The sequence below is a fragment of the Marmota flaviventris genome, chromosome 5, assembly GCF_047511675.1.
Source record: "Marmota flaviventris isolate mMarFla1 chromosome 5, mMarFla1.hap1, whole genome shotgun sequence".
Classification (NCBI taxonomy): Eukaryota; Metazoa; Chordata; class Mammalia; order Rodentia; family Sciuridae; genus Marmota; species Marmota flaviventris.
The window spans coordinates 10,363,135-10,375,726 of record NC_092502.1 but is presented as its reverse complement, the minus strand read 5'-3'; the positions used below and the strand labels follow the sequence as shown (position 1 = coordinate 10,375,726).

The following is a 12,592-nucleotide window of genomic DNA, read 5'->3' as shown; positions in this document are numbered from 1 at the left end:
CAGGGCCTAAGCACACTGGAGAAGTGGGCTGAATCCCAAAGAGAAGAAGGCAGGACCGGGAATCCTTACGGCTGTGTGTGGACGCACACAAGTCTCAGCCCTGAGCTGGGCACCAGTGAGAGACAAGCAGAGCAGGAGAGCAAAGGCTTTGGAAAACTAAAGCAAGATGGAGACTCCACCCACAGCAGGGAAGTCCTGAGCTGCTGCTAAAAAGAGAGAGAAGAAAAGAAATTCATATGGTTGTGAGATGTCTGCAATGTAACTGAAGCATTGTAATATAAACACTAAATAGGTGCTCAAAGAGTTAAAGGAGTATATTAAAACACCCTAGAACAACCACTAAACATACACAGATGTATCCTTTAACCAAATAATGAATTAAAATAAGATATTAAAATACACCTGTAATCCCAGCAACTCAGGAGGCTGAGGCAGGAGGATCACAAGTTCAAAGCCAGCCTCAGCAATTTAGCAAGGACTTAAGCAACTTCGTGAGACCCTGTCTCAAAATTTAAAAAAGGGTTGGAGATGTGGCTCAGTGGGTAAGTGCCCCAGAGTTCAATCCCTGGTTTAAAACAAAACAAAACAAAAAAAAAACCAACTTTCCAAAAAGTTAACAAATCAAATCTAATAATATATATATATAAAAAAGGAAAATAACATAACAGGCTTATCCCAAGAATGCAAAAATAGTTCAACATTTGAAAATCAAACAATTCAATTTATAATACCAACAAACCAAAGAAGAAAAATCAATCATGTCAGCTGACATATGAAGCTATTCAACCAAAGACAGCATCCCTTCATGAAAAAACCCATTAGTCAAGTAGGAACTTCCTTAACCTGTCACAGAACTTCCACAGAAAACTGCCAGTAGCCTTGACCCTATGATGAAATACTAAAGCCTTTCCCTTAGGACTGCCTGGACAAGGCCAGGGTGTCTACTGACCTCTCTATTCAACACCCTACTGCAAGTCCAGGCCCGCCCAGAAAGCATCAGAAAGCACATAAATTTAAAAGGAAGAAATAAGACAGTTTCTGTTTACAGACTCTCTATATGAAAAAATCCCTAGGAATCCGGGAAAGTTTTTTTAAACAGATACTAGAATAAGTGAGTTTAGCCAGGTTGCTATTTACATAGCATTTACGTTGTACGGGGTATTACGAATACTCTGGAGATGATTTACAGTATATGTGGGGATGTCTGTAGGTTCTAGGCAAATATGTCCTCTTACATGAAGGACTTGAGCATCCTTGAACTCTGGCACCCCAGGGGGTCCCAGCGGCAGTCCCCCAGGACAATGAGCAATGCCTGCATATTTAATGAATGACGTGGTGAAGCCCTGTGCCCAGCCCACCTGGAATTACAGAGGCAGCTCCACCAAACAAGAGAACCACAGAATCCAAGCAGGCAGGCTGGCCATGGGAGGGACAGAACAGGGGTCTTACTAAATGGCCATGTCCTCCCTCCTTGAAAAGCCACCAAAGCAAAGCCAGGCCTTATCTTTCCATGAAAATTTTTAGAAGAAAACCCCTGCCCCCCCCCCAAAAAAAAAAAAAACATTTAAAAACCCACGCACGTCTGGGGCTAGGGATGCAGCTCACCCGGCATGCCCAACGTGGCAAAGCTAAAGGAACCCTGCGGCTGAGCGGAACCCCAAGGATCAGACGCCACCTGGCCTGAGTTCCATGATAGACTTAAGTCCCTGGCTGGATCCTGCCCAGGGGAAACTCCACCACCGTGGGGCTCGTGCACAGATGCTGGGGCCTGCAGCCAAGAGGGGCAGCTTCTCTCCTCCCCCACAGCCCTGAGCACTGCTGCCCACCTCCACAGGGGGCCTCAGGCACAACATGGATAAGCACCACTAAAACAAATCAATATTCATGCAAAAAATCATGAATAAAATCCCAACATTTTAAATAGAGACAGGACCCAGCTCTGTGGGGGGGCCCAGTCCCACGGCCCCCTCACCAACACCAGCCTCGTCAAACACGGCCTGTGTTGTAACAGCCAATACTCTGTGTTCATGAATGTTTTGCATTCATTTTTACTTTAAAATACAGCATTAGAGCCTTTTTTAATCTTGATTGCTGAGGTTTTTGAGGGGTGTGGGCTGCTGGGACTGAACCCCGGGCCTCAGTGTGCTAGGTCAATGCCAACACTGTGCTGAACCCCCATTCCAATTATGAGTGTTTTGAGGCCCCTGATGTCCAGCCAGACCCTTGCTCGTCTTAGCCAGCCCTTTCCTGCTCTGTGTGGCCTTGGCTCCTGCAGCCAGTGGCCTGGGGCCCTGGGAGGCACCACCTGCAGCTCCCCCAGTGCAGTCTGAGACCACGGTGAGCTCTGGGAGGCTGCTTGTCCCCTGCTCTCTGCTGAGATTGGGACTGGTGTTCCTGTGTGTGTGTGTGTGGGGGGGCTGTCTTCCTCCTTCCTTCGAGTCTCCTGGGGCCCAGATGCGCTCCTGCAGGGCAGGCTGGGAGAGGGGCTCCCTGCCACCTCCCCCTCCCCTTCCGACTGGAATAGAAAGAGGCGGAAGGGAGGAGGGCGGCGGGTGGAGGACCCCTGTCGGCCGCCCTCACCTATTCCAGGAACAGAGCTCCCTCCTGGGCCACCACCTCTTCTTCCCTGCTCTCCCTCAGCCACGGCTGACCTGGGAGGACACAGAAGGAGCTGCCCAGGCCACACGGCAAGGGCCTGGCTGCGAGTGAAGCCAACAGGGAGGAACGCAGAGCCCAGAAAAGATGTGGCTCCTGAGGGCGCAGCTGGAGCACGGACTTGGACACGCCTGGCACATGGGCTTCCCAGGCAGGCAAGCTCCCCGCAGCCCCGTTGAGAGGTGAGGCTGAGATGGGGTTTCCCATTTCTCAGTCACTCGCAACAGAGGGGGTGGTCCTGACGCTCCCAAACGGCCTAACCCATCAGCAGCAGCGTCACCTCTCTCTTCATCAGTCTGAGCTGCTCTTGGAACCTGGCGTAGTCCCGTTCCTGCTCCAGGCGGATCCGCTTGGCCTCCTCCCGGCGGCGCACGGCATGGTCTTGCTCCATCTTCTCTACCTGCTGCTTTTGCTGACGCTCCAGGTTCTCCAGTTCTGTGTCAAAGAACTTCTTCTTGGCCTGGAAAGAGCAAAAATTTAGAGAAACTCAACAAAGCCACTTTATACCTAGGAGGAAGACCGAGGGAGTTGGGCTCAGGCCCAGGTTTGCATTCTAGCTCTATCACCTCTTTTCTGTGTGACCTAGAGCAAGTTGCTCAACCTCTCTGAGTCCCCATTTCCTCATCTCCAAAAGGGAGACCAGACCACTGACTTTGCAGCCTTACGGCCTGATGAGATCGGGAAGGCCTCGAGAACCAGGCAATGGTGGTGAGCTGCTCCCCACTGCCTTAACTGTCCCCCCTGCAACCTCCGCCTGAAGGAAACAGGGAGGCGAGCCGCACCCAGGGCCCGCTCTGCCCGCGCTCACGTGGCTCTCCTGCTCAAAGCGCCTGTGCAGCTGCTCCAGCTGCAGCTCGTGCTTGCTGCTGAGCTGGCTCTGGTTGCGATGCTCCTCCTTCTGCAGCAGCCGCAGCTCACGGAGTTCCTGGCGCCTGGGGGAGTGAAGCGGGCACAGATTTGCCAAGAGAAAGTGGCCTCAGATGACAACGCTCACAGCTTGGGACGGGAGGGCTGGATCATGGTGCAGAGTCACATGTCCGAGGCACAAGGGGGACTCAGGTTCCATCTGTCACCTCTGGTGGACCAGGCAGGAGTGACCTCAATACACACAGAGGGCTCGGGGACCGAAGGGAGGGTGCAAGACCCAAGCTCACAAGGGCGACACGGGGCACGGGGCAGGGCACCTGGGCGGGCAGGGAAGGAAATGCAGGAGAAACTGGAAAATCACCATGTGGACAGGCAACCTAAAGGAAACAGCAGCCACATGAACGAGACGACCCTCCACATGCAGCTGGTGCTCTGGAGGCAGGCTGGCAAACGCACCCATGCCTCTGATGTGGCAGCTCCATTTCCAGATGGAATAAGGGTGCTGCACTCCCTCGGTATCCACAGGTGTGGCCCCAGGACTCTGCACCTTGCTCAGACTCTGCACGATGCCCAGGTCTCCCGTGTGAGCCGGTGCCGTGTCCCCTATTACCTGCGTGTGTGGTCTCGCCCACCTTCACCATCCCTAATCTGACTCCTGAGACCACGTGCATGCCATAGAGAGCTGGTATACAGAGTCGTCTGGGGGATGGTGACAAGAAAAAATAAGCCCGTGTGTGTTCAGGGCAGATGCAATTTCCCCCCAACTATTTTCAATCGGCTGCTGGTTGAATCCGCAGAGAGGAGCTGTGGACACGGAGAGCCGGCTGTTTGCTAAGTTAGGAACGAAGTCCTCCAGCATGGGTCTGAGTGAGAAAGCTAAAGCATGTCACATGATGGAGTCCCAAACAAGCATGGAACATCAGATTTTAGAAATATTTCACTAGGGGCTGGGGATGTAGCTCAAGCGGTAGCGCGCTCGCCTGGCATGCGTGCGGCCCGGGTTCGATCCTCAGCACCACATACAAACAAAGATGTTGTGTCCCCCGAAAGCTAAAAAAAATAAATATTAAAATTCTCTCTCTCTCTCTCTCTCTCTCAAAAAAAAAAAAATTAAAAAAAAAAAAGAAATATTTCACTAGGTGGGAAAATGTCCAGGAAAATAATAAACCCTCTGCCCAGACCAGGGGTGACCTCTGGGAGCAAGAGTGCGTGCTGCCGAGGGGACCGAAGTGCACTCCTGTCCTCGGAGTGGCAGAGACACAGGCTCTGTGCCTGGTGGGTGGGCCCTGGAAGGGTTACACCACAAACACTAGCAGGGGCTGGGCGGGACGCCTGGTGGGAAAGGGTAGGACGTTTTTCAGTCTTTTTTTTCTTTTGAACCATCACAATGTATGACCTATTACAATAAACATGTGACCTAAACCACACAGTCTGCCTTAATTTTGTAACATATATCCCTGGTGCTGGATGAGTCTACACGCGGAGAAAAAAACGGGTGGATGGCCCCGTGTGAGCCCCGCCTCTTTCTGAGCAGCCATCACAACATTGCCATGTAGGGTTTATGTCATCAGAAGAGAAAAATCTTGGGCCTCCTGACTGTGACTCGTGGGTTCCCTGGTGGCCCCTTGGGAGCGGGGTCCAGTAGGCCTATGTCCTATCATAGTGGCATCTACAGTGTGCACCACAGTGGGTCCATTGTGCGGCCACGCTGGCCCCGGCAGGCCTTATGCAGGGTGCTGCGGGCTGCCAGCGCTCACTGTCTGTGCCAGCGACACACAGTAGGGCAGCACGGCCGAGCACAGGCTCTGGGTGGGGGCCTCCTGGGCAGTCACAGTCCTTGCAAGCCTCAGCAGCCGAGCCTGTGAAACAAGGTTGGTGACCCTCGCTGGCAGGTTCTTTGAGGGCTAAGTGCAGTGATGCCCATTGCGTGCCCGCCTGGCCCATGGCGAATGCCCTGTACGTGGCCACTGCCTCAGGGAAGATGAGGGGGTGAAGAACAGCCCCCAGGTTCCGGGCAAAGCGAGACCCTGCCCTCGGCCACGGAAGGGCTTCTGTCTGAGCACGTGCTTTTCTGGAAACAGAAAAGGTGGGAGGTGACCCTCCAGAGTGTCAAAGAAATGGAAGTCCCGTCTCAAGAGAAGGGGAGTTCCAAATACAGGAGCAAGAGAGGTGGGCAGCTGGTCCCCCGACACCTCCCAGGCCCTCACGTTCTCATGGGGCGTGGCCAGGCAGCAGGGCCCTGGACGGAAGGGACCAGCACAGGAGGCTTCAGGGAGGCAGGGAGGGAACTCCACAGAAGGCTCAGCCCAGAGGGGCAACAGACACTGGGCTGCCTGGTTCACAATCCTCTGAGGGCCCCATCTTTCCTGGAGGCTGAGGTCCAGGTGCGCAGAGGTGGGGCCACACCAGCAGAGGGCGGTGGGAGCCTCCCACACTCCAGGGCCTGGCCTGGGCCACAGGCCACAAAAGGCCAACGAGAAAAGCCTGGTTCTGCATGAGCTAAGCGCCTCAGTCTCTCCTTCCCTGAGGGGCACGCAGCAGCTCTGCCTGGGGACAGGCCGGTGCCAGGTGGAGGGCAAGGCTTCCCCATGGGGCGAGCCAGGCGGGAACCTCAAGCCAGGAACCTAAGCTGCCCAGTGGGGCAGTGATGGAAACCCAGCTCTGAGAGTGTGGGGTGTTATCTACCAAGAGCCCCCAGATGCCCCAACCCGCAGAGACAAGGACACCTGTGCGTGTGCGCCCACCAATGCCACAGTAAAAAGTATCCTCCCTCTGGCTCAAGATGGGAGGATACCCCCAGATCATCCCAAACTGCTTCTGTTTCTCAGGAACGTCTGCGGCCTGTAAAACATGTGAGTGCATCTGGTGCACTAGAGAATTTCTCCAAACCAACAGTGACCTTACCCAATAGAAGCCTGGCCTCAAGAGAGCTCTGCGCTCTCCACCTGCTGACCCCACCCCCAACTTCACCAGCGGCTCTGGGAAGCCACAGGGCCCAGGGGATCCCTGCAGGAATTCTCAGACAGACAGAGCTAGAAGGAATCTCAGCCCAGCCTTCCCAGCTGGGATCCCCAGGGCACGTAACAGACCTGCCCAGAAACAGCTTCTCCCTTAGAGAACGTGGGACTAGGTCTCCCTGAGGTGGCGGTTGGGGCGGAGCAACTGAGAAGTGCAAAGATGGTTTCTTTGCAAAAATAGCCTCACAACCTCCTCAGTCCAACCTCTCTCTAGCTCTGTCCCAATGCCTCCAAAATGCCACCACCCAGCCTGAGCCCAGAGCCTGCGGGTCCTGCAGGGTCTCCTGGTCCCTGGAAGTCTTCCCCCCCTACAGCCTACATGTGAACAGCTGCCACGGCAACCTTCCAAAAGGGCTGTAAGAGCTGGCCACTGCCCGGTCATGTCCATCCCGCTGTACCCAGGGTAAAGGCTCCTGCTGCCCCAACTCACAGGCCCATGACCTGGGTCCTGCCAACCCTCAGACACAGCCCTCCAACCCCACGGTCCACATTCCAGCCCTGTCCTCCCAGATCCTAAGACAAACTGAGTGGCTACCCCTTGGGACTTCTGCAGTTGGAACTATAGCCCCCTGTGCTCCCAGCACCCTACCCCCTGGCTCAGCACATGGCTGGCTCCTCCCACCCTTTGGGATTGGCTCTGGGGGTTTCCCTAGGAGCAGGTGCTCACTACCGTATCACCCATTTCTTCCTTCTCAGTGTGAACCACAACCAAGAATTATTGCGTGTAGACCCACGAAGTGTGAGTCCTATCAGGGCAATGGCCTCACTTACCCTGTCTCCATCTGGCGGGTGGGTGGATGGATGGACAGGTAGGTCAGTGGAGAGATAAGTGGGCAGACAGATGGTTGGATTGGTGGGAAGATGGATAGTTAGGTGGATGAATGGATGAATGATAGATAAATGGGTGATTAAATGGATAGATAGATGATGCATGGTGAATGGAAGGATGGATGATAGATGGGTGGGTGGGTGGCTGGCTGGATGTTTGGATAGGTGGATAGAGGCAGGGGTGGGTAGGTGGGTGGATGGTTGGATGGAATGGATATTGATGGAATGGATGGATAAATGAATGAATGGATAGATCAGTAGACAGATGGGTAAAAGGATGGATAGATGGATATAACAAGTAGATGGATGATGGATGTTGGGTTAAAAATGGATGGAAGGTAAATGGGTAAATGGATGGATGGGTGGGCAGGTGGGTGAGTGGATGGATAGATCGATGGATGGACAGATGGATGGATGGATGGATGGGTGGGTGGATGGTTGGGTGGATGGATGAGTATATGGATGTTTGGGTAGGTGGATAGATAGATAATGGGTGGATGGAGGAGTGGAGAGATGGTTGGGTGGGTGGATGGATGGGTGGATGGTGGATGGATGGATGGATTGATGGGCAGATGGATGGGTGGGTGGGTAGTTATGCATGGATGAGTGAATAGATGATGGAATGCATGAATGAGTATATGGAAGGATGGGTGAATGGATGGCTAAATGGGCAGATGAATGGATGGACAGGTGGATGGGTTGGTGGATGGGTAGATGGTAGACGGGTCAATGGATAGGGAAGCACAGGATCTCAAGCAAAATCAGTTTCCTTTCGTTCCTTTGTTTCCTCCATTCCATACCATAGACAGACAGCCCTCTCACCCAAGGACCAGTGCCCCCCCCCACTGTAATGGCTGGGTAGATGGGCGGGTGGATGAGTGGGAGTGTGAGTTGGTGGGTAAATGGGTGGATGGGTGGATGGATGGATCCTGACCCTGTTCCCACTGACAGTGGCCCTGCCCGGCTTGCCTGAGGAATCTCATCTCCTCGTCCTTCTTTTCGTCATCGCTGATGATCTTGGAGGTGGTGATGCTCACCTCGACGCCATCCACCACAAATTTGCGTGTCCGCTTCAGGGTTTTGTTGTGCAGCCTTGAGTCCTGGTCGGGAGGAACAAGGTGATGCTGTTTCAGTGAAGGGTCCATGGCTCATGGGGTGAGGCCGCAGCCCTCCTGCCCCCAGCCTCTACCCCAGGAGGACGCGGCTGCCTGCTGTCCCCTGGGCCCTGTGCTTCTGAATCTCATTCCTTGCCTGTCCAATCTCAGCCTGCAGAGCCCCAGGGCCCTTCACCTCATGCTAGCATGCACAAAACGCAGGACACGAGATCAGAGAGAGTTGTCCTCTGTGACCTGTGACAGTCCCTTGTCTTGGTTAGCTTCCTCCACCATCCAAGGAGGAGGAAGACACTACTTGCATTCCAGGGTGCTTACAAAGATTTGATGAGACCAGGCAGGGGCACGGGGCAGTGCCTGCTCATGGCAACCATTCAGTATATTATGGTCACAGGCCATATCCCTGTCCACAATGCCAGAATCCAAAGGAGCCCAGAGATCCAAAGGTGGTTTTCCTAATGGATCTGGCAGTGAAACCTCACCTGGCCAGAACCCCACTGGCTGCCCTGCTTGTCAGAAGCTGCCGTGAGATTATTCCTGACCTGTGTCTATGGCTGTGAATGACTGCATTTCACCATGACTGCCGACGGCGCTGCCCGGAGGTGTCAAGTGGTATAACAAACGGCATCCTTGGGAGTGCTCAGTTCTGACTCAGAGCAAGGCGTGGGGTTTGTGCCGGCCTCCTCCTGGCCTCTCCTGCCTCCTGCCTTTTGGCTGGCTTCCCTTCCTGGCATAGCCTCACCCAGCCTTTGCAACACAGCCGGGGGCCTTCCAGCCCAGGGGGGCCGTGCGAGCCAGGTGGTCTAAGTGTGAGCTGGGCCCTTCGTTTCTGAGCTGAGTTTTCTGCTCACTGGGTGGAGAGTGACAGGACCGGGCTCCTCTCTCCTGCGTGCTGCCACCCAGTATCCTCACCCAGGGGACCTGGACGGCCTGCCTAGAACCATAGCACCCGACTTTCATCTCTCAACAGTGTTCAAGCCCCCAAGTTGCAGGACTCCATCCAAGATGGCTCAGAGTAGCCGGGGACAATAAAGGAGCAGGAGGGAGAGTGGAGGGAGGAAGAAGCCAGCCATAGCTTCACATGACACTGCTTCTGCCCCTGGGGCCCCCATCCCTGCAGTAACAGGCTCCTGGCCACACCAAGGGGCAGCCAGTGGACTCTTCTCAGCTCCCTGACTCACTGTGGCCAACTGAGAATGTTCTCAACAACCTGGAGAAGAGGCGGGAGACCCTGCTCTAGCTGCGTCAGTTAATTAAATGAAACCTTAACACTTCCAGGAAGGGACAGGAAGATGACGCTTCTAGATAAAAGCTGCTGTCCATACTTGGGTGGTGACAGTTTATAACAGCCTGCTGTATACTCTGTGAGGGACCAGAAGGGACGAGCTCAAAGGCCCCAAACACGAAGAAACCACAAGGAGCTACTGACTTGGTTCGTGCACGCGGATCGCACACACTGTCACCTGTAGCCGCGAGGGTGCACAGTCACATGTCAATGAAGAGAGGCAAAGGCCACTCTCCGCTCGTCTCCTGCTGGAACTGCAATTTCTTTCTGTTTCTGGCCCCACCTCCAGACAGGCCCCGGAGCCCAGGAAGACAGCCCTGAGCCCCTTCCCTTTCACAGACTCTCCCCCAATCCGCTGGATGACCCAGGCGACCCCCAAGCAAGACAACTTCCACTTCTGGAACTCTCATTCCCTACCGTTACCAGGGCCTTTAACCAAACTTTAAAATTTGAACCCAAACCAACTGCTTAACATGACCATGTCCCACACTGAACCCAGAAATTGGGGGACTTAACTATGAAGGGAACTAAGATCTTAAAGAACGATCCTCGCCAACCATTTCAGAGGGAAGGTGCAAGGCTGTGGGGGCACCAGGCCCTGGGCTGCACCCTTAGCACCCAAATAAATAAAGTAAAAAACCCAAAGTGGAGGCGGCCACCAAATGCCTTGGCACGTCCCTCCTGCTCCAAGCCCACCATGTGACTGACAGGGCATTACCTTAAGGGACAGCGAGCCCGTCTCTCTGTTCAGGGAGAGGTCGGTGGACAGGGAGGTGCTGTAGTCCATGCTCTCAGAGGTGGACAGGCTGCTGCTGTCCGAGGCCCTGTTGGCGGGGCCCGGCGCGGCCTGGGCAGGGAGCTCTAGACTGCCGTTGACCAGCTTCTCCCCGCCCAGCGTCTCCAGGGCGCTGCTGTTGGGCCGGCTCTGGCTGGCCTTTTGAGATCTGCTGGCTGCAGGACTGAGGTCCCCAGCCTGGTCCTTGGCTTGCTTCTCCTCGGCTACCTGGATTCTGGCATCCATTGACACTGGCCGGGACTTTCGGAGGGGAACAGACATCGCGAGGCCATTCTCATTTGCAGGGCCCCCGCCTGGAGGGCTGAGGGTTTGGAGGGATCCGTCTGCAGAGGGCTGGCTGCAGGGCCCATTCCCACTGTCCTGAGGCTGGCTGGTTGGCAGTGGGGCCGAGGATGGTTCCTGGGGGGACTTGTCGGCCCCCAGGCTCAGCTGACTCGCCTCAGAAGACTCCTGCGTGTGGTTCCCCAGGGCCTGGAAGAAAAGAGTCAAGACCTTGCTGCCAGATGATGCAGGAGTCAGGGATACAGCGGGGCAGGAAGGCCAGGTGTCCGCAGGGGGAGAGGCCGGGCCAGGAGAGCGGGCAGGGAGCCTTCTAAGCTGGTCCCCCATTCCCTGGTAATAAAAGAGTCCTGCGGTCAGGAGACTCCTGTCCCTCAGCTTAGCTTGATTTACTAGCTGCTCTTCCTCCAGGAGGAGAGGCTGCTGTGGGCAGCTGCAGCGAGGGCCCAGCAGCTACTCTGCTCTGGTCAGCTGTGACACCGAGGACACGCACACACACCCCCGCTCGTGGCCAGACCTTGCGACTTCTCAAGAGGCCTTGGAAATCTAGACTTTTACATGACATCTCTCCATGTCCAGATGGCAACTAATTCAGATTTTTTTTTTTTTAATGACATTTAGTCCAAGTCTATCCAGGGGATGGGTCCAGCCTTCTAGTCACTTATATTTCAGCCTTTTTGTGGGTTGGAAAGTACTGGAAATGTTGCTAGAGTGAAGTAGAACATTCAAATTTGTGAATAAAAAATAAATGCCCAATTTGGGTGTGGCAGCACATGCCTGTTATCTCAGCAACTCTGGAGGCTGAGGCAGGAGGATCCCAAGTTCAAGACCAACCTCAGCAAGTCCATGAGGCCCTAAGCAACTTTGTAAGACCCTGTATGTGGCTCAGTGGTTAAGTGTCCCTGTGTTCAATCCCTAGTACCAAAAATAAATACCCAAGGGGCTAGACGGAGGGTCCTAGGGGTAGGGTGCCAGCCCATCACGGGCAAGACCCAGGGTTCAATCCCCAGCAGGCAGGCATGAATGAACAAACAATAAAATGTCCAGCTGGGTGAACAGTGAGCACCCGCACAGCCACTCTCCAGGTTAGGAGGGGACCTACCATGTCCCCCTTCCTGCTCTTCCCGGTGACAATCCCCTCCCTCATCTTGACACAGTCACCATCCTGAGTATGACTGCCAAGTGCTACAGGTGACCCCTGCATCTCTCTGACCTGGGCACTCTTGGTCCTGTGGCCTCTGGTTTTTGACCCTGTACAGGCAGCTAGTGGAAGCAACTCCAGTCCACTTCCTACTCAGTGCCCAGCACAGAGGTCCAAAAATTCAGATGGTCACCCTAACACCACGGCCCAGCCCTGCCTGAAGCCACCCATGGCTCCTGCTGTCCTCAGGATGAAGCTCAGCCTTCAGTCTTGGGAGAACGAGGCCAGGTGTGACCACCTTCTGCCCGCCCCACGCCTCGCTGACCAGGCGTCCTCCTGGAGCCTGGCCACTGGGCTTCTGCTCCCTGTTGACACCCAGCCTCACCCTATCAGCTCAGCCAGAATCCTCCAGCCCACACCTCGGTCTTCCACCTGTAAGATGGGTCACACTTGGTTCTCTCTGTCAATCAGGGGCGCTGTGACTGTGGTCACCAGGTTGATTCCACTTACTGTCCCTACATAAGGCTTCTCTTCTAGTGAGGGTTCCCACCAGCCTCAGGCTCCCTCCTGGGACTTGAGAAAGTCACCTCATCTTTCCTAGCACAAGGTGGT

The 12,592-nt window shown here is 54.7% G+C and overlaps 1 protein-coding gene across 1 annotated transcript in view; it reads right to left on the bottom strand.

Annotated features, from left to right (window-relative positions):
• The window catches only part of Stk10 (serine/threonine kinase 10), a 108,185-nt gene that overhangs the window by 21,449 nt on the left and 74,144 nt on the right, over positions 1-12,592 (bottom strand). Inside the window, exons 9-12 of the mRNA XM_027938732.2 lie at positions 10,483-11,031; positions 8,337-8,467; positions 3,464-3,587; positions 2,936-3,115 (exon numbers count right to left, since the gene is read on the bottom strand). Of these exons, the coding sequence (XP_027794533.1) occupies positions 2,936-3,115; positions 3,464-3,587; positions 8,337-8,467; positions 10,483-11,031 (984 nt within the window). The remainder of the gene's footprint in view (positions 1-2,935; positions 3,116-3,463; positions 3,588-8,336; positions 8,468-10,482; positions 11,032-12,592) is intronic.